Raw genomic sequence first — 22,400 nt, forward strand, 5'->3', positions numbered from 1 at the left:
AAAATTATTTTTAAGGACGCTCCACCTACCTCTAACTTTGTCATTGGTTCCGATATGGACCATGACCGCTGGATCTTCTCCAGCCCCTCCCAATATTCTGTCAACCTGATCTGCAATGTGTCAAACTCGAGCGCCAGGAAGACAACACACCGTTCGACGATCCCGGTCTTTGTGACCGATTGCCCTATCTGTACCCCTAATCAGTGAGTCTCCCACTACTAGCACCTGTCTGGCCTGCACTGCTCTCCTGGTCCCATGCTTACTGGAGCTGACATTCCCCTGGCTGGCAGAGGAAGTGTCCGGCTGCAGCAGTGCTCTCTCTGAACTCACATCCCTCTCAACTGCCAACCTTGCATACTTGTTGGGGTATGTCAGATCAGGGCTCGCCTCCCTGGCACTCTTCCCTCTACACCGCTTTCTGTTATCCAGTAAGCTACCTCACTTTCCTCAGCCTCCACGCTACCACCCTCCCCCATATCTACCCCAAAGAGTGCTTGCTCAGTGAGCAGCAAACTCTTTTACAAATTGTCAATGCCTCTCAGTGTTGAAACTCGCCCGTTTAGATACTCGATGTGCGATTCCAAATGGGCATTTCGCTCACATTTTAAACAAAGATATGCACCCTCAAACGGCTATTCCAGGACTGCATATATTAAACAATATGTGCACTGGACTGCGCTGTCAATAATGGGACACATACTAAATGGGGATTACGCAAGAAAAGAGAAAAATGCAATATAATGCAGTGATAAGAAACTGATTTACTGCAGTCCCCCACTAAAGTCCCTGAATCTGCAGTCATTTAATCTAAAGTCATACACTTAATACAAACACACACAAAAAAAACACGCGAACACTCATAAACTCGCGTTATTTGCCTGCTTGTATAAATGGAGCTCTCGCAACAGCCTGTTTTTTTCCCCTCTGGATCCGTTATGATAATACAACCGCCTGCATCCGTTATGAACGGATCTGGTTGTATTATCTCTAAAATAGCCATGACACTTTCGTGTCTAGAGAAAACTGATCCATCACCATTGACTTACATTGTAAGTCTTGACGGATCCGTCTTGCTCCGTATCCCAGGATGCACTCAAAAACACTGTTTGCAGCGCTTTTGTGTGCATCATGGAAACGCAATGAAATGGAACGGTATGCATTCTGGTGTACTCCGTTCCCTTCAGTTCAGTTTTGTCCCTATTGACAATGAATGGGGACAAAACTGAAGCATTTTTTTTCACCACTATTAAGATCGTATTTATGACGATCTCAATAGCGGAAAAGGGAAAGTGCAGGTGTGAAAGTAGCCTAATATTATTGGTTGTCACCTGTTAAAACAATCCTAATAACTATCGCCACTTAGAATGTGGGGGAGGATATAATCAGTGGCGCACCTACAAGGGGGGTCCAGCAGGTCTGGACCTCCCCTAGGACAACCAGTGCACAATTATTATTTTTATTAATCCCGCAGGGCCACACCGCCCATCATTACAGACGGCGCAACCCTAGTTCTAGTTGCCGGCGGTGGTTGGGGGGGCAGTAGGAGATGAGCGCTTCCATTGTGGAAGCGCTCATCTACATATTAATTTGTATCGCTGTCCTCAGGACAGCGATACAGATGACTGTGCTGCGGCGTCCCGGCAGGGCAGGGGAGGAAGAGGCGTCTCCCTTCCCTGTTCTTCTGATAGGCGACAGGCACTAATGCCTGCAGCCTATCAGAGGCCGGCTCAGGCGGCGCAATGACATCATTATCATCGCGCCGCCTGAGCCGGGCAGCACACAGCAGGGACACAGGCCGGAAGAGGCGTGAATCGCAACACTGCTGATGAAGGTAAGCATTAGTGGGTTGTTGTTTTTTTTGGGGGGGGGAGCTGGCACTATGGTGGCATCTGACATTTCTTACAGCCCCATTTTTTGGGGGTGGCATTCTGGGGGCATTTATTTCTTGCACATTTTGGAGGGGGCACTATGGGGTCATTTCTTACTGGCACATTATGGGGGGGCACCATGGGGGAGAGGAGCACTATGGGTGCATCTGGGGGCTCTAAAGGGGCTTATTTTATTGACAAATTTAGGGGGGGACACTATGGGGCATCTGGTGGCACTATAGGGGAATTATTTGGGGGCACTATGGGGAAGTGGGGGCTCTAAAGGGGCCTTTTTTCTTATTGGCACATTAAGGGGGGCACTATGGCATCTGGTGCCACTAAGGGGGCATTTTTTACTGGCACATTATGGGAGGCACTATAGGGGAGAGCGGCACTATGGGGCATTATTTGGGGCACTATGGGGGAGTGGAGCATATTGGGGCATTTGGTGGCACTAAAAAGGGGCATTTTTTACTGGCACATTATGTGGGAGAGGAGCACTATAGGGGCATCTGCTGGGGGCACTATATAGGGGTATTTTATACTGGCATACATTATGGGGACATTAGCTCAACTGCGGGCACTAAGCAGGGGTATTTCATGTACTGTCATATTATAAGGAGAACTATTACTACTAGGGGGTATTATGGGGAGCTTTACTACTACTGGGGGGGGGCTATGAGGAACATGATTACTAGTATGGGCACTATAGGGGCATTATTACTACTAAGTGTGCTCTGACAGAGAATTATTTCTATTGGTAGGATTTTGGAGAGGACTGTTACTTTGGGGGGCACCCTGGCACAGTATAAGCTTGGCACAATTATTTTTGGGGGACGTTATCTTTATACTATTAGTGTCTGGGCGCAGTTAATTTTTAGACTACTGTGTGCCAATAATTGTTGGAGGGACACTATCTGTGTTGCAGTAGTATTTCTGGGGTTACTTTTTCTGCAGTATAGTATTGGGGTGGCAGGAAAGGGTGTTCAGAAGATGTGAAGATGATGGAAATGTGGGAAACTAATGTCTGTTTGTCAATCTCTGCAGAGACGGGAGATGGCTGAAAAATCATCATGGCAGACTGGTCTGAGTTGAGAAGATGAGGAAAGAGAATGTCTACAACAAAGGTGACATCACTGGATGTAAGAGGTATGTGGCGCTATGTAGGAGAGGAGATGCTCCGGCTCCTCCCCCTGCCATTTGCAGAAGGAGGATTCAGAGCTGGGTGAGGACAGCCAAAGGGGGCAGCAGGGCACGGGCGGGTGGCAGAAGGTGGGGGGGAACCACAGGCCTGGGAGGGAGGATCTGGGGAGGGAAAAGCTTCCTGGCTGTAGCCTGCTGTTTATTGTATGATGTGAAGCAGGCAGTGCAGCCAGGACAGGCCTCCCCTCTCCGTATGATGTGTAGAGACAGGCCTCAACACTAGAATTTCAGCTGTACAGTGTTTGTTGGGAGTGGCCCATTATATGTAGATGGAGCTTTTAATAATGGGTGGGGCTCCAAATTGTGTATGGCATGCTACACGTGCCGCATTTTTGCACTCCAACAGAGCTTTTAGAAATTGCCAGGCAAAAGAATCAGTGCAACACGCTACGCGCCACACATTTTTACATATTGAGGGGGTTTTGAAAAAATGGGCGGGCAAAAGATTTTGCACAGCGCACTACACGTACCACATTTTTTGCCTATCAAACCCCCCCTACACAAAGTTCCTGGGTGCTCCCCTGGGTATAATGGGAGAAGAATAGATATATTGGTGGGAGAGGGGGCCACCATTCTCCTGGTGATTCTGTCTAGGTATCATAAGTTATGTTATGTCATTCCTGAGTGCACAGTCAAAGTACAAGGTGCAAAGGTATTTTATGATATGTGCTATACATTCTGAATTACCTGGGAATAAGTGACACATACCTACTGGGAAAGTAGGTGGGGCAGGAAGGCCCATACAAAATTTTGCAATGGGGACCTGTGAGATCTGTGTATGAAAAATATAAATGATTCACTGATGACTGATACATCTAATTCTTGCTGTATCCACTTATGGCTTTGGCTTTAAAAAAAAAAGTTATTAAAAACTGGGTTTCTGTTTCCAGTCTAAAATGAAAATGCTGCACTGAAATCCTGCATTGTATTAATGATATGACAAACATTTTGGATTGTATAATCTAGTATGCCTAGTAGTCTGAATATTACAGTACAGAAATGAACCCTTGAATGCTGCTCTCTTGTGGAAACTTTTTAATGTCATAAGACATGGTACAGTTGGATGAGACACATCCAGTCTACATGCACAAGGCTCCATAGAGCTTCATTCACACGTTAGTGTTTCACGGACGTGTGCTATCCATGTTCTCCACAGACAGCATTCATTTTAATGTATGTATTCAGTCATCAGTGTTTTAGCACTGTCGATGGGTCAGTGTTTTTAGCACGGATGCATGATCTATTCAGTTCATGTTCACGGATCCATCAAATCCATAGTAGTCTATGGATCTGTAAAAACCACGGATGCCATCCGTGTTGCACCCGTGTTTCACGAATCATTAAGAAGAGATGCTTTGAAAATTATGTTTTAGCTGTTCAATGTCAATGAAACACGGATGCAACACGGACAGCAAAAAATGGACACACGGACAAAAAAACGGATCCTTCATGGATGCATCACTGACCACCTGATCACGGATTTGAATGAGGCTTAATGCACATACTCCAGATATGGTGGTAATGAATTTCATTTCAACATGGCCATGTGTACTACTGTATAAAAAATACAGCACTATAGAGACATAGGACCTGATTTATCATGCCTTCATTCAAGAATTCCGACTCCAAAAATTTGTAAGATGGGGCTTTTTGGGCTCACTCGTGCAAAAATGTAACAACTTTTTTTTTTTTTTTTTTCATTTTAATACTACTCAGTCCACTTTTGAAATATGGGTGGGAAAGTGGGTGTTAGCTATGATAATGAATTTCACTCCAGATTTATCACTGAGACTTTTCTTTTTTAGTTTTACTTGCAATCTCTCTCCCAGTAGGAGGGTGAGGTAGGAAAACTGGAGTATCTTTTCTAGACAGAAGTGTTTGGTAAGGATAAGACAATTTTATCAAATATGTGACATTTGATAAATGTGGCATAAAGGGCACCAAATGGAGATATGTATACAGAGTACAAGCACACATGTTAAGACCATATAGAAGGGGTGATGCCCTAAAGACAAGGGGCTTCTCACCTTGTACCGTTGTGCTAGCGCACAATAGCCAATCAAGCTTTAAGAATCAGAGTAAGGCCTCATGCACACAACAGTATTTTTTCACGGTCCGCAAAAAAGGGGTCCGTAGGTCCGTGATCCGTGACCGTTTTTTCGTCCGTGGGTCTTCCTTGATTTTTGGAGGATCCACGGACATGAAAAAAAAGTCGTTTTGGTGTCCGCCTGGCCGTGCGGAGCCAAACGGATCCGTCCTGAATTACAATGCAAGTCAATGGGGACGGATCCGTTTGACGTTGACACAATATGGTGCCATTTCATACGGATCCGTCCCTATTGACTTTCAATGTACAGTCTGGAGTCCTTTTATACCATCGGATTGGAGTTTTCTCCAATCCGATGGTATATTTTAACTTGAAGCGTCCCCATCACCATGGGAACGCCTCTATGTTAGCATATACTGTTGGATATGAGCTACATCATGAAACTCAGATCCGACAGTATATTCTAACACAGAGGCGTTCCCATGGTGATGGGGACGCTTCAGGTTAGAATATACAAAAAAACTGTGTACATGACTGCCCCCTGCTGCCTGCCCCCCCCCCTCCCCTGTAGTTAACTCGTTGGTGGCCAGTGTGCGCCCCCCCGCCCCTCCCTCTATTGTAATAATAGCATTGGTGGCAGTGTGCAACCCCGCCCCCCCCCTCCCTCTATTGTAATAATAGCATTGGTGGCAGTGTGCGCCCCCCCCTCCCTCTATTGTAATAATAGCATTGGTGGCAGTGTGCGCCCCCCCTCCCTCCCTCTATTGTAATAATAGCATTGGTGGCAGTGTGCGCCCCCCCCCTCCCTCCCTCTATTGTAATAATAGCATTGGTGGCAGTGTGAGGCCTCCCCCTTCCCCCCCCCCCCCCCCCCGATCATTGGTGGCAGAGGAGTAGAAGCATCATACTTACCTGGCTGCTGGCTGCTGCGATCTCTGTGTCCGGCCGGGAGCTCCTCCTACTGGTAAGTGACAGGTCTGTGCGGCGCTCGCAGCAGGCCTCTCAGCTATGAAAAAGCTTTTATGCAGACAGATCTTCGGATCCGTCTGCATGAACTAACCTACGGCCACGGATCACGGACACGATTGCCAATCTTGTGTGCATCCGTGTTCTTTCACGGACCCATTGACTTGAATGGGCCCATGAACCGTTGTCCGTCAAAAAAATAGGACAGGTGATATTTTTTTGACGGACAGGATACACGGATCACGGTCTCGGCTGCAAAACGGTGCATTTTCCGATTTTTCCATGGACCCATTGAAAGTCAATGGGTCCGCGAAAAAAAACTGAAAACGGCACAACGGCCACGGATGCACACAACGGTCGTGTGCATGAGGCCTAACTCCTGCTGTTGCACACTGCGCCTCTAGCTGAGGTACATGCCAGAGCTATCAATGAATGAACCTCAATACAAGGGAAGAAAAAGGGCTGCATGTGGCACTGCAGGGATGACCCTATCCTTACAGCTCTGCATACAGTGTTTTTTCCTTCCCTTGTATTGATGCCCATTCATAAAGTGCGCCAAGGTAGATTTAAGCAAATCTCGCGTCTAATGTTTCCTTCATGATAATTTTATATGCAGTCTGAATTAAAAAATAAATAAAATAAAAAATCTGCACCGGAAACCTCACACGGAAAGGATTGACAGATTGATAGCTCTTTCTCAAGTCTGAGGGTGGTGGTGCATGAACGTTTTTGCATGGCTGTTCGTTTGTGGATTAATTTGTCTTAATTCCAATAACGAACAGGACACCTCTAAAAATTTACAGGACCCCCAGTGGTCCGCGTCCAACTTCTTAGAGGGATAAGTGGCGTTCAGAGATATTCAGGCAGTTATTCCCATGACCCACCAATCAGCTTTCAGGAAACCAAATTCTTTGGGTTTCATAAGAACTATGGTTTCAAAGCTGAAACTAAAAAAATATCAGCAGACTACATCAAATGTAGTATACCAAGTTTACCTGTGCAACACGTACTTCAGTGCTACTACAATAAACATAACCTAACGTGGAACTATGCGACTCTTAATATGATTCCTTGTTGTGCACTTTATTATGGGTCAAAATATAACGGTGGTAAGGAAATAAAATACCTTGCATCTTAAGAGTTAAACTCTTCTGAAATAATAATCAACACACTGTCAATGTAATTATGGCTCTTACAGTATTATAGACAATATTGATTGAATTGCATGTTTTGGTCTTGTTGCAGATCAGAGGAAGCAGTATGCTCAGTCTTTGTCTAAGTCCGACCACATCTTTCGCCATCGAGTAGAGGTAAAATGATGCTGTGTATAGGTATTATATAATTTGTCGATAGATACATTACATTATAAACACACTTTACAGCAGGCATCCTCAAACTGTGGCCCTCCAGCTAGAACTACAACTCCCACCATGCCCTGCTGTAGGCTGATATCTGTAGGCTGTTCGGGCATGCTGGGAGTTGTAGTTTTGTAACAGCTGGAGGGCCACAGTTTGAGGATGCCTGCTTTACAGTAAAGAAGATTTTTCAAAACGGGTGCAAAGAAAATGTGGGATTGATTGCTTGTTCTATTTTTCCTTTGCCCCAGTTGTGATAAATATCCTCCAACGTTCCCCTATACTGATGGGTTAATTGGCTTCATATGTAATGGATCCCCTGGTGTGTGTACCCCATAGGGTTGCCGTAAGGGAATGACCTGGATGGTCCGGGTTTGTAATCCTGTGCCCGGGTACAAGCCTTTCTCAGACCCGGGCACTGCGATCAGCTGGGAGAGATGCGATGCTAGCCCAGGGTGGCGCTGACTTCAGACACGCCCACCCTCCCAACCTTCTGTTCAAGTTTGGCTTTAAGAAAAGGTGGCAACCCTAGTACCACAATGTGTTCAGAGCCTGATGGCGATTTCTCTACTGGGGTGTGAAATATGCTGTTTAGGTCACATAAGCAACAGGAAATTAATACATTATTTATTGTAAAAAAAAATGATCTCAGAAATATGGCAGCCAAAGTAATCATAGCATAATTGGTTTTTCATGCTACATATTATAAAGTCAGGGAAATAGGGAAGTCATATATTACATCTGCATACAACTTCTACATATGCCTGTGTGTCAATGAGGCCTAAATTAGATTCCACCAATACAAATTCCCTTGAAAACTAAGTAAAATTATGGAACAAAACTCTAAGCTCTAAGACATCTCTAAACCAATCTTATTTGAAAACTAATAAAGCACAATAATCATTCATTGAAGATAACATTTTGTGAACTTAAGTGTGTCTATTCCAGCACCTGATGACATGCGAACTTGATAATCAACTGCGAAATGCCCAGGATTGCCTGAAACATCTCCACTTGTTAGACGCAGAGGGGAAAGTTTGGGGTCAGGAAATGATTCTCCAGTTACAAAATGGAGAACTGGTACTAACAGACCTGGAATCTGGGGTAAGACATTTGCTTATATGTTTTAATAGATTTAATTACATAATTTATTCTAGTTTGTGATTGAAAAGATAATGGTTTTCTTTTGTCCATGACTATAATTTCTATCAAATGATGGCATGTAATCATGTTTCAGGCTTATTTCAGTTAGCTTAAAACAAATATACATTAGATTATTATTAATGTTTTCCTGGACTGCACTTGCATTTAATAAGCATCTGATTCCCTTAAATCTCTTAAAGAGAATCTATCAGCAGATTTGTACCTATAAAACTGGCTGAGCTGTTGCATCTGTTTGGTCTGATGTACATATGTGCTGCATTGCTGAAAAAAATGTTGTAATATATGCAAATGAGTCTCTAGGAGCAACGGGGGTGTTGCCGTTACACCTAGAGGCTCTGCTCTCTCTGCAACTGCCGCACCCTCTCCGCTTTGATCGGCCAGGCAGCGAAAGCGTCATTATGCCTGGCCCTGTTCAAAGTGCAGAGGGCGTAGCAGTTGCAGAGATAGCTGAGCCTCTAGGTGTAACAGCAACACCCCCGTTGCTCCTAGAGGCTCATTTGCATATAGTAAAACATTTTTCTCAGTAATGCGGGCACGTATGAACATGGAACCAACACAGATGCCTTCAGCTGCCATGAGCACATGCAATAGGTCAGACAGTTTCAGAAAAACAATCCTGCTGACAGATGCCCTTGTTTTCCACAGACAAAACTCATGTCCATGGATATCATTGTGTTTATTCACACACCCTTGATTTTCCACTGACCCACAACAATGGAAGCATGCCCTACTTTAATCCATGTTGCAGACCAAACAGGCTAATGCTCGGTGAAAACCACAAAACATTTATGTCATTAGTGGTTTTCATGGACCATTGGTAGGTAGACACACTGGATAATATACTTGGAAAACAGATGACACATGGAGGGCTAATAAATGGCATACAAACCAAAAACGGACCCTTCACTGTCATCGAGGAAACACTGACACAGACGTGTGAATAAGGCCTAACAATTTATATACTTTTGCATCTGACATTGAGTGTTGTTGGCTGCCTTAAAAAACCCGGCCCACCGTTAAAAGGGAACCTGTCAATTCCTTTACTGTAATGTTCGGTGTTAACATACACCTCTGTTATAAGAACTTACATGTTAAAGGGGTCTCCAATGAAATGCATGATATGCAGGCCCTTCTCTATATAGCATATTGCTGTGCACAGTCATGAGGAGCCCAAATATCACTGGATTCCCTGCTGTTTGCTAAATATGCGCTGAGAATTTAAACATTTTATATATATATATATATATATATATATATATATATATATTTTACAGCAGGAACAGTGGACAGTTTTAAAAAGGGTTTAGATGAATTCTTAAAAGTAAATGATATTAATGCTTCTGAAAATGTGTAGAAATGTGAGTCTCACTTCCTTCTGGGATTCGCGTCCCCACCCATCCCTTGGTTGAACTTGATGGACTTAGGTCTTTTTTCAACCATATTAACTATGTAACTACATATATATATAATTTAAATATTAACATAGCCTACAAATGTACTCATTTTTCCTGCTGCAAGATGTCATTGGTGTAACTTATTGGAAACCATTATATCTAATACCCTTTCTAGCTCTATATTTTCTCAATGAAAATGATGTCATAGACATCAGAGTAGAGATGGTCTTGCGGTTCGTTTCACGGCGAACTTTGCTCGTTCACGATTCACTGACCATGCGAACATATGGCGATATTTGCACGCGCCATATTTTATTGCATAGCGCCTAACTTTGACCCATGACACATCCATGAGGTGGGAAAGGACAGCCAATTGAGACGTTTCAGCACATGGACATACCCGCTACCCTATAAATAAACCCGATCTGGCTGCCATTTTACATTCAGTCTTTTGCCAGGGAGAGGTTGCTGTGTGGAGCAGGGACAGACTGTTAGGCCTCATGCACACGACCGTTGTTGTGTTCCGTTCCGCAAAATGGGGTTCCGTTGTTCCGTGATCCGTTTCCGTTTTTGTTTCCGTGCATCTTCCTTTATTTTTGGAAGACCACCAGACATAAAGGAATGTAAAAAAAGACAGGTTTGCCATGCAAATGATAGGAATAAAAATGACGCGGACGACAATCTTGTGTGCCTCTGTGTTTTTTAGTGGTCCTATTGACTTAAATGGGTCCGCAAACCGTTTTACGCATAAATAATAGGACAGGTTATATTTTTTTGACGGACTGGAACCACGGATCATTGATGCGGATGACAAACAGTGCATTAGCCGAGTTTTCAACTGACCCATTGAAAATCAATGGGTCCGCAGAAAATCACGAAAAAACGGCGCAATGGACACAGAATAAAACAACGGTCGTGTGCATGAGGCCTTAGGGACACAAATCGCTAGCTAATAGAGCCACAAAAATCCTTTTAAGGACTAGTATAGGTGTCCAATAGATAGGTGTGACATACTAAGAGGTGTGATATACTTATAATATCCTTTCTAACATAGAAAGTATATTATAGTACATTTGTATTGTGCAGCAGTTGTGTGCGGTTCTGCTGCGAGACTGCAGCTATACAAAGGGACAAACGCTATTGGAACAAATCATTTTAACTGGTGTGATATACCAGTTGCCCCCCCAAAAAACTGATTGAGGCAGGGGTGTGATATACCTAGAATATACTTTCTATATAGTGCATTTGTAATTTGCACGAGTTGTGTGCGGTTCTCCTGAGATACCCCAGCTATACAGAGTGACAAACGCTATTTGAACAAATAATTGCAACTGATGTGATATAACATTTGCCCCCCAAAAAAACTGATTGAGGCAGGGGTGTGATACACCTGGAATATACTTTCCGTATAGTGCATTTGTAATTTGCAGGAGTTGTGTGCGGTTCTGCTGAGAAAATGCTATTGGAACAAATAATTTCAACTGGTGTGATATACCAGTTGCCCACCCAAAAAAATGATTAAGGGGTTTGATATACCTGCTCCCAGCAAATAATCATTAATCGGTTCTATGTACCTGCTTCCATAAATACTGCTCTTTTATAGGGACTTTGTCACAGGGTCATTTTGAAAATGACAGGCAGAGGAAGAGGCCAGCCATTTGGCAGGGGTGGTAGGGGTTGGGCAAGTGCACCAAGCTGCAGCCTAAGAGGGAAGTTGGAGAAGGTGCGTATGATTATGTCAAAGGACGCACCAGAGTTGGTTAAGTGGCTCAATCAGCCTTCCGCTTCTGCATCCTCCTCATCCTCTGTATCTGCGCCCCTCCTCACTCTCTGCTTAGTGCACCCCCAAAGACACCACCACCATAGCCCCTCCACTAGAGTCAGAGGAATTATTTTCCCATCGATTCCCAGACCTTACCGATGCACAGCCATTTTTGGCACCGGATGAGGAAGAGGAGGTAGCAATGGCCGCCACCCAGCAGTCTGACGACAGTACCCAGATCAGCCCAAGGAGGGTGGTCTCCACTGTTGCTGCCTACTCCGAGATCTCTAATGTCAGTGGTGGTGAAGGTGACGATGATGACGTGTCGATGGACGTTACGTGGGTGCCCACAAGAGAGGAAGAGGAGGGGAGTTCAGAGGGAGAGATGGAGAAGCAGATAGGGAGGAGAAGGCCCAAATGTTAGAACGAAAAAAGATGATGACGCCGGATAATCCTCTTGCCCAACGGCTGACCGCTGGATTGTCGGAACTGCTAGCCCGCCAACTACTACCATATAAACTGGTAGATTTAGAGGCCTTTATCAAATCTGTGGCCATTGGCACACCGCAATGGAAAATCCCCGGAAGGAAATGTTTCTCCCAGAAGGGCATTCCGGAGCTACAGGGAGTGCAGAATTATTAGGCAAATGAGTATTTTGACCACATCATCCTCTTTATGCATGTTGTCTTACTCCAAGCTGTATAGGCTCGAAAGCCTACTACCAATTAAGCATATTAGGTGATGTGCATCTCTGTAATGAGAAGGGGTGTGGTCTAATGACATCAACACCCTATATCAGGTGTGCATAATTATTAGGCAACTTCCTTTCCTTTGGCAAAATGGGTCAAAAGAAGGACTTGACAGGCTCAGAAAAGTCAAAAAATAGTGAGATATCTTGCAGAGGGATGCAGCACTCTTAAAATTGCAAAGCTTCTGAAGCGTGATCATCGAACAATCAAGCGTTTCATTCAAAATAGTCAACAGGGTCACAAGAAGCGTGTGGAAAAACTAAGGCGCAAAATAACTGCCCATGAACTGAGAAAAGTCAAGCGTGCAGCTGCCAAGATGCCACTTGCCACCAGTTTGGCCATATTTCAGTGCTGCAACATCACTGGAGTGCCCAAAAGCACAAGGTGTGCAATACTCAGAGAGACATGGCCAAGGTAAGAAAGGCTGAAAGACGACCACCACTGAACAAGACACACAAGCTGAAACGTCAAGACTGGGCCAAGAAATATCTCGAGACTGATTTTTCTAAGGTTTTATGGACTGATGAAATGAGAGTGAGTCTTGATGGGCCAGATGGATGGGCCGGTGGCTGGATTGGTAAAGGGCAGAGAGCTCCAGTCCGACTCAGACGCCAGCAAGGTGGAGGTGGAGTACTGGTTTGGGCTGGTATCATCAAAGATGAGCTTGTGGGGCCTTTTCGGGTTGAGGATGGAGTCAAGCTCAACTCCCAGTCCTACTGCCAGTTTCTGGAAGACACCTTCTTCAAGCAGTGGTACAGGAAGAAGTCTGCATCCTTCAAGAAAAACATGATTTTCATGCAGGACAATGCTCCATCACACGCGGCCAAGTACTCCACAGCGTGGCTGGCAAGAAAGGGTATAAAAGAAGAAAATCTAATGACATGGCCTCCTTGTTCACCTGATCTGAACCCCATTGAGAACCTGTGGTCCATCATCAAATGTGAGATTTACAAGGAGGGAAAACAGTACACCTCTCTGAACAGTGTCTGGGAGGCTGTGGTTGCTGCTGCACGCAATGTTGATGGTGAACAGATCAAAACACTGACAGAATCCATGGATGGCAGGCTTTTGAGTGTCCTTGCAAAGAAAGGTGGCTATATTGGTCACTGATTTGTTTTTGTTTTGTTTTTGAATGTCAGAAATGTATATTTGTGAATGTTGAGATGTTATATTGGTTTCACTGGTAAAAATAAATAATTGAAATGGGTATATATTTGTTTTTTGTTAAGTTGCCTAATAATTATGCACAGTAATAGTCACCTGCACACACAGATATCCCCCTAAAATAGCTAAAACTAAAAACAAACTAAAAACTACTTCCAAAAATATTCAGCTTTGATATTAATGAGTTTTTGGGGTTCATTGAGAAAATGGTTGTTGTTCAATAATAAAATTAATCCTCAAAAATACAACTTGCCTAATAATTCTGCACTCCCTGTATATGGCCACGTTCGGCGGCAAGTGAATTTATCTCTGGCACACAGTGTCGGTGCCAAGATACATTTGACCACAAACACGTGGTCTAGCAAACACGGGCAGGGAAGGTACATAACTTTTACTGCCCACTGGGTGAACCTTCTGACAGCCGTCAAGCATGCAACCTATGGCACCCGTGTGGATTTGGTGTTACCACCATGGATTGCATGCAGGTCTGCCTCTTCTTCTCCTCCTCCTACTCCATCCTCCGTCTCCTCCTTGGCTGACTCCTCCTTTTCCACTGCTACCACCTCTTACGCTGCGCCCCCCAAGCTCCCCAGAACCTATTCAACGTGCCAGGTGAGACGTTGCCATGCTGTGCTGCGGCTGTTGTGCCTGGAAGCCAAGAGCCACACCGGTCCTTCACTGCTTTCAGCTTTGCGGTCACAGGCTGATCAGTGGCTAACCCTGCTCAATTTGACAGTTGGAATAGTGGTGTGCAACAACAGTGCCAATCTGCTGAGCGTGCTGAAACAGGGCAAAATTACACACGTTCCTTGCATGGCACACGTCCTGAAATTAGTCATGCAGCGATTTGTTGCCAAATACCCCGGGGTCCAGGATGTCTTGTGACAGGCCAGGAAAATCTCTGGAAGATCTTACATGACCTCGGCTCGCCTTGCTGACGTTCAGCGGTGACGCCACCTGCCCGTCAGACGCCTGATTTGTGTCTGTCTGACTTGCTGGAACTCCACCTTGTATATGGTTGATAGGCTGCTCCAGCAGAAATATGCAGTTAACGACTACCTGTACGAACTCTGCGGCAGGACAGGTTCTGGGGAGCTTGTTTTTTTTTCACAGCGCCAGTGGCTGCTCATGCGTGACGCATACAGTATTCTGCAGCCATTTGATGAGATCACCAAACTGGTCAGTCGCAGCCAGGGTGCCATCGTACCTTATGCCTTCTTTCTGGAGCATGCATTGCGTCATATCATTGATCAAGACGTCAAGGAGCATGAGCAGGAAGATGAGGAAGTCGCAATGCTGGATAAATTCCCAGGTGGGGCTACTCCATCTGAGACAAGTCCACAGGAGTCTGAAGAGGAGTCAGAGGAGGATGGTGCCGGGGCAGAGGAGGAGCAAGAAGAGCATGCTTTAAACTTTTCTGGGATCCCTGGTGTTGTCCGTGGCTGGGGGAAGGAGACCAAGGATAGTAGTCCACTGGCCTGCTGCAAAATTGATATCCAATGACCGTGTAATCTACCTCCAGCCACATACTAACTTGTTCTTTTCTGTATGCTGAATGCATAATTTTTGGGGCCTGTAGTCCACTGGCCTGCTGTAAAATTGATATCCAATGACCGTGTAATCTACGTCTAGCCACATACTTGTTCTTTTCTGTACGCTGAATGCATAATTTTTGGGGCCTGTAGTCCACTGGCCTGCTGTAAAATTGATATCCAATGACCGTGTAATCTACTTCCAGCCACATACTTACTTGTTATTTTCTGTACGATGAATGCATAATTTTGGGGTCCTGTAGTACACTGGCCTGCTGTAAAATTGATATCCAATGACCGTGTAATCTACTTCCAGCCACATACTTACTTGTTCTTTTCTGTACGATGAATGCATAATTTTGGGGTCCTGTAGTACACTGGCCTGCTGTAAAATTGATATCCAATGACCGTGTAATCTACCTCCAGCCACATACATACTTGTTCTTTTCTGTACACTGAATGCATAATTGTTGCAGCCTCTGAGGAATTCAACACAAGTGACGACCACGTGTTATCGAATTTCAAGTATTATTATTAGGTTTTTTCAAGATGTCCCCTGATTAAGACACATACAGGTCCTTCTAAAAAAATTAGCATATTGTGATAAAGTTCATTATTTTCTGTAATGTACTGATAAACATTAGACTTTCAATATTATAGATTCATTACACACCAACTGAAGTAGTTCAAGCCTTTTATTGTTTTAATATTGATGATTTTGGCATACAGCTCATGAAAACCCAAATTTCCTATCTAAAAAAATTAGCATATTTCATCCGACCATTAAAAGAAAAGTGTTTTTAATACAAAAAAAGGTCAACCTTCAAATAATTATGTTCAGTTATGCACTCAATACTTGGTCAGGAATCCTTTTGCAGAAATGACTGCTTCAATGCGGCGTGGCATGGAGGCAATCAGCCTGTGGCACTGCTGAGGTGTAATGGAGGCCCAGGATGCTTCGATAGCGGCTTAAGCTCATCCAGAGTGTTGGGTCTTGCGTCTCTCAACTTTCTCTTCCCAATATCCCACAGATTCTCTATGGGGTTCAGGTCAGGAGAGTTGGCAGGCCAATTGAGCACAGTAATACCATGGTCAGTAAACCATTTACCAGTGGTTTTGGCACTGTGAGCAGGTGCCAGGTCGTGCTGAAAAATGAAATCTTCATCTCCATAAAGCTTTTCAGCAGATGGAAGCATGAAGTGCTCCAAAATCTCCTGATAGCTAGCTGCATTGACCCTGCCCTTGATAAAACACAGTGGACCAACACCAGCAGCTGACATGGCACCCCAGACCATCACTGACTGTGGGTACTTGACACTGGACTTCAGGCATTTTGGCATTTCCCTCTCCCCAGTCTTGCTCCAGACTCTGGCACCTTGATTTCCGAATGACATGCAACAGTCCAGTGCTGCTTCTCTGTAGCCCAGGTCAGGCGCTTCTGCCGCTGTTTCTGGTTCAAAAGTGGCTTGACCTGGGGAATGCGGCACCTGTAGCCCATTTCCTGCACACGCCTGTACACGGTGGCTCTGGATGTTTCTACTCCAGACTCAGTCCACTGCTTCCACAGCTCCCCCAAGGTCTGGAATCGGTCCTTCTCCACAATCTTCCTCAGGGTCCGGTCACCTCTTCTCGTTGCGCAGCGTTTTCTGCCACACTTTTTCCTTCCCACAGACTTCCCACTGAGGTGCCTTGATACAGCACTCTGGGAACAGCCTATTCGTTCAGAAATTTCTTTCTGTGTCTTACCCTCTTGCTTCAGGGTGTCAATGATGGCCTTCTGGACAGCAGTCAGGTCAGCAGTCTTACCCATGATTGCGGTTTTGAGTAATGAACCAGGCTGGGAGTTTTTAAAAGCCTCAGGAATCTTTTGCAGGTGTTTAGAGTTAATTAGTTGATTCAGATGATTAGGTTAATAGCTCGTTTAGAGAACCTTTTCATGATATGCTAATTTTTTGAGATAGGAATTTTGGGTTTTCATGAGCTGTATGCCAAAATCATCAATATTAAAACAATAAAAGGCTTGAACTACTTCAGTTGGTGTGTAATGAATCTAAAATATATGAAAGTCTAATGTTTATCAGTACATTACAGAAAATAATGAACTTTATCACAATATGCTAATTTTTTTAGAAGGACCTGTATGAGCTGAAGGTTTTTCAGGTTTGCCTGCCATTAAAGTGAATAGGGCCCGCCGCGAACTTGCAGTTCACGAACATTTGATTGCGTTCATGCACCATCCCGGACGATGTTCGTCAACACCTGTTGACTATGACCACGTGTTATCGAATTTCAACTATTATCATTTAGGGTTTTTTTCAGGAGGGGGGATTTCATTAGCCATGTTTTTAATCCAATTTTATATTTTTTGTTCTTTTAAGCATATGTATTTGACATCTATTTGTACTGGCCTGCAGTAAAATTGATATCCAACGACTTGATGTTTTCTGTCAGGTGGATGCCTAATTTTTGGTGCCTGTGCTCCCGTGGCCTAAAATAAAATGTGTCTAGGCTCCAGCAGGGCACATTTATTTCCCTTTAAGATGCATAAAAATGGCCCCTGATTAAAATACATACTTTTGGGGGAATTTTTGCCATTGACCCCCCCTGTGGTATGTCACTATCCATGTTGTGGGATGATTTGTGCACTTCTTATAAGTATTTGGTGGCTGCAAATATGACCTGAAGGTTTTTCAGGTTTGCCTACCATTAAAGTGAATGGGGCCCACCACGAACTTGCGGTTCGCGAACATTTGATCGCATTCGTGAATCGTCCTGGCCGATGTTCGTCCATCACTACATCATAGTTACTACAGGCAAAGCCATAGCAAATTCCACAGTCCAAGCTGCTTTCACTACATGAGGAGGATGTCATCATCACAGTGCATTGTGCCATAACAGAAGCTGTTTCAGTATTGTAAAGCCGGGTTCACACGTAGGTTTTATTGTGAAAACTGGTACTGGATGCCAATGTGGTATAGAGATTTCTTTTGTACTAACTCTTGCTTTTGAATCTAGTCCCAGATTTCAGTGTGTGAATCTAGCCTTAGAGCTGCAAGTGCTACACACTATAAAGTTCATACATCACATTACTCTTCCATCTCATCTATCTGAAAAAATAAAATAAAAAATGAACGTATCTTCCAGATATACCATTAATTTGTAAAACAACATGGTAGCTGGCTCTTAGAGGCTAAGTGTCTGGCGATTTAATGGAACCACTGTGGCTGGCTTTGTTAAGGGGCCAATGTGTGAAGGATTACTATTAGTGACAAAGTTAGAGCAAAGTTATGAAAAATGTTATTCAGCTGCTTCGCCGAATTTCACAAAGAAATTTGAATTATGATGAATTACATTGTCATGAAGGGCAATCCTTTGTATGTAGTGGGAATGATGACGGGTGTAGAGGGAAGTGAGGTAGGAGTATATATAGATATTGTAGGTATTTGCTCTGGTAGGCAGGGTAAGCGGATGCAATACAGAGGCAAAACCACGGTTGATATACAAAAGTCAGTGTTTATTCACACAAAAAGGCAGGAAATAAAAAAACACAATACTAGGCAGAGCCCTGGTGTTAATTCACACCGCAGGAATCCTCATGTTAATTCACACAGCAAAGGTACACAGAAGTCAAAGAAACACGTCACCTGGCAATCCACAGCAGGCTTTAGGGCACCTGGCCTCTTGCTGGCAGCTCTCGTGCAACTCTCAGCCTTGTAGTATGGTAGAAGTCCTCAGCTCCCAAAACACAGTGCTCCACTATTACCTTCATTCCACACCCAGCTGAGTTGCTTGCTGGGTTTTTAAATCCCAGCCCAAAACCTAGCCTGGACGTGGGGAACAGCCACCCACCCTGCTCTTTGGCTGCTCCCAATAAGAACCGGCCTGGATCGGCTTTTCAGCCACACTAAGAAAAAACTGTGTCAGCAAGCACAAGCTGCGGCTGACCCACAAAATAACCGATTCCTATCTCACCGAGGCCAGGAACCTCGGTGACACGTACCTTCCGGTCAACGGACCCTTGCACAACATATACAGTACAGACCAAAAGTTTGGACACCTTCTCATTCAAAGAGTTTTCTTTATTTTCATGACTATGGAAATTGTAGATTCACACTGAAGGCATCATAACTATGAATTAACACATGTGGAATTATATACATAACAAAAAAGGGTGAAACAACTGAAAATATGTCATATTCTAGGTTCTTCAAAGTAGCCACCTTTTGCTTTGATTACTGCTTTGCACACTCTTGGCATTCTCTTGATGAGCTTCAAGAGGTAGTCACCTGAAATGGTCTTCCAACAGTCTTGAAGGAGTTCCCAGAGATACTTAGCACTTGTTGGCCCTTTTGCCTTCACTGTGCGGTCCAGCTCAACCCAAACCATCTCGATTGGGTTCAGGTCCGGTGACTGTGGAGGCCAGGTCACCTGGCGCAGCACCCCATCACTCTCCTTCATGGTCAAATAGCCCTTACACAGCCTGGAGGTGTGTTTGGGGTCATTTTCCTGTTGAAAAATAAATGATGGTCCAACTAAACGCAAACCGGATGGAATAGCATGCCTCTGCAAGATGCTGTGGTAGCCATGCTGGTTCAATATGCCTTCAATTTTGAATAAATCCCCAACAGTGTCACCAGCAAAGCACCCCCACACCATCACACCTCCTCCTCCATGCTTCACGGTGGGAACCAGGCATGTAGAGTCCATCCGTTCACCTTTTCTGCGTCGCACAAAGACACGGTGGTTGGAACCAAAGATCTCAAATTTGGACTCATCAGACCAAAGCACAGATTTCCACTGGTCTAATGTCCATTCCTTGTGTTCTTTAGCCCAAACAAGTCTCTTCTGCTTGTTGCCTGTCCTTAGCAGTGGTTTCCTAGCAGATATTCTACCATGAAGGCCTGATTCACACAGTCTCCTCTTAACAGTTGTTCTAGAGATGCGTCTGCTGCTAGAACTCTGTGTGGCATTGACCTGGTCTCTAATCTGAACTGCTATTAACCTGTGATTTCTGAGGCTGGTGACTCGGATGAACTTATCCTCTGCAGCAGAGGTGACTCTTGGTCTTCCTTTCCTGGGGCGGTCCGCATGTGAGCCAGTTTCTTTGTAGCGCTTGATGGTTTTTGTGACTGCACTTGGGGACACTTTCAAAGTTTTCCCAATTTTTCGGACTGACTGACCTTCATTTCTTAAAGTAATGATGGCCACCCGTTTTTCTTTACTTAGCTGCTTTTTTCTTGCCATAATACAAATTCTAACAGTCTATTCAGTAGGACTATCAGCTGTGTATCCACCTGACTTCTCCACAACGCAACTGATGGTCCCAACCCCATTTATAAGGCAAGAAATCCCACTTATTAAACCTGACAGGGCACACCTGTGACGTGAAAACCATTTCAGGTGACTACCTCTTGAAGCTCATCAAGAGAATGCCAAGAGTGTGCAAAGCAGTAATCAAAGCAAAAGGTGGCTACTTTGAAGAACCTAGAATATGACATATCTTCAGTTGTTTCACACTTTTTTTGTTATGTATATAATTCCACATGTGTTAATTCATAGTTTTGATGCCTTCAGCGTGAATCTACAATTTTCATAGTCATGAAAATAAAGAAAACTCTTTGAATGATAAGGTGTTTCCAAACTTTTGGTCTGTACTGTATATATGTATCTGCCCCTTCATTGATATATATGTATATTTGTATATATATTGGCCTCTTATATGGCCAATAGGGATATATATTCCCTGCATGGCCATGTATATATGGGTCCCCTGTATGTGGGCCCAGTACATGGGTATATATGTGGTCTTATAGATGCCTATTTATGCCCCAGGTTAATATTGAGTATATACAGTCAGGTCCATGATTGACATAATTCTAAGATTTTTGCTCTATATACCACCACAATGGATTTTAAATGAAACTAACAAGATGTGTTTTAACAGTTTACATATGTGCCTCCCACTTGTTAAGGGACCAAAAGTAATGGGACAATTGGCTTCTCAGCTGTTCCATGGCCATGTGTGTGTTATTCCCTCATTATCCCAATTACAATGAGCAGATAAAAGGTCCAGCGTTCATTTCAAGTGTGCTATTTGCATTTGGAATCTGTTGCTGTCAACTCTCAAGATGAGATCCTGTCACTATTAGTGAAGCAAGCCATCATTAGGCTGAAAAAACAAAACAAACCCATCAGAGAAATAACAAAAACATTAGGCGTGACCAAAACAATTGTTTGGAACATTCTTAAAAAGAAGGAACGCACTGGTGAGCTCAGCAACACCAAAAGACCCGGAAGACCACGTAAGACAACTGTGCTGGATGACCGAAGAATTCCTTCCCTGGTGAAGAAAACACCCTTCTCCAGGAGGTAGGTGTATGTGTGTCAAAGTCAACAATGAAGAGAAGACTTCACCAATGGGAATACAGAGGGTTCACCACAAGATGTAAACCATTGGTGAGCCTCAAAAACAGGAAGGCAAGATTAGAGTTTTCCAAATGGCATCTAAAAAGCTTTCACAGTTCTAGAACAACATCCTATGGACAGATGAGACCCAGATCAACTTGTACCAGAGTGATGGGAGGAGAAGAGTATGAAGAAGAAAAGGAACTGCTCATGATCCTAAGCATACCACCTCATCAGTGAAGCATGGTGGTGGTAGTGTCATGGCGTGGGCATGTATGGCTGCCAATGAAACTGGTTCTCTTGTATTTATTGATGATGTGACTGCTGAAAAAAGCAGCAGAATGAATTCTGAAGTGTTTCGGGCAATATTATCTGCTCATATTCAGCCAAATGCTTCAGAACTCATTGAATAGCGCTTCACAGTGCAGATGGACAATGACCCAAAGCAGACTGCAAAAGCAACCAAAGAGAGATTTCTAAGGGAAAGAAGTGGAATGTTATTCAATGGCCAAGTCAATCACCTGACCTGAATCTGTTTGAGCATGCATTTCACTTGCTGAAGACAAAACTGAAGGGAAAATGCCCCAAGAACAAGCAGGAACTGAAGACAGTTGCAGTAGAGGCCTGGCAGAGCATCACCAGAGATGAAACACAGCGTCTGGTGATGTCTATGCGTTCCAGACTTCAGGCTGTAATTGACTGCAAAGGATTTGCAACCAAGTATTAATAAGTGAAAGTTTGATTTATGATTATTATTCTGTCCCATTACTTTTGGTCCGTTAACAAGTCGG

General features: G+C 44.0%; 1 protein-coding gene across 5 annotated transcripts in view; it reads left to right on the forward strand.

Annotated features, from left to right (window-relative positions):
- Nucleotides 1–22,400, forward strand: part of EPS8L3 (EPS8 like 3) — a 244,681-nt gene that overhangs the window by 107,307 nt on the left and 114,974 nt on the right. For all 5 annotated transcript variants that reach the window (XM_044286110.1, XM_044286109.1, XM_044286108.1 and 2 more), the window contains exons 4-5: nt 7,330–7,394; nt 8,388–8,543. In XM_044286110.1, the coding sequence (XP_044142045.1) occupies nt 7,330–7,394; nt 8,388–8,543 (221 nt within the window). The remainder of the gene's footprint in view (nt 1–7,329; nt 7,395–8,387; nt 8,544–22,400) is intronic.

The sequence above is a fragment of the Bufo gargarizans genome, chromosome 3, assembly GCF_014858855.1.
Source record: "Bufo gargarizans isolate SCDJY-AF-19 chromosome 3, ASM1485885v1, whole genome shotgun sequence".
Classification (NCBI taxonomy): Eukaryota; Metazoa; Chordata; class Amphibia; order Anura; family Bufonidae; genus Bufo; species Bufo gargarizans.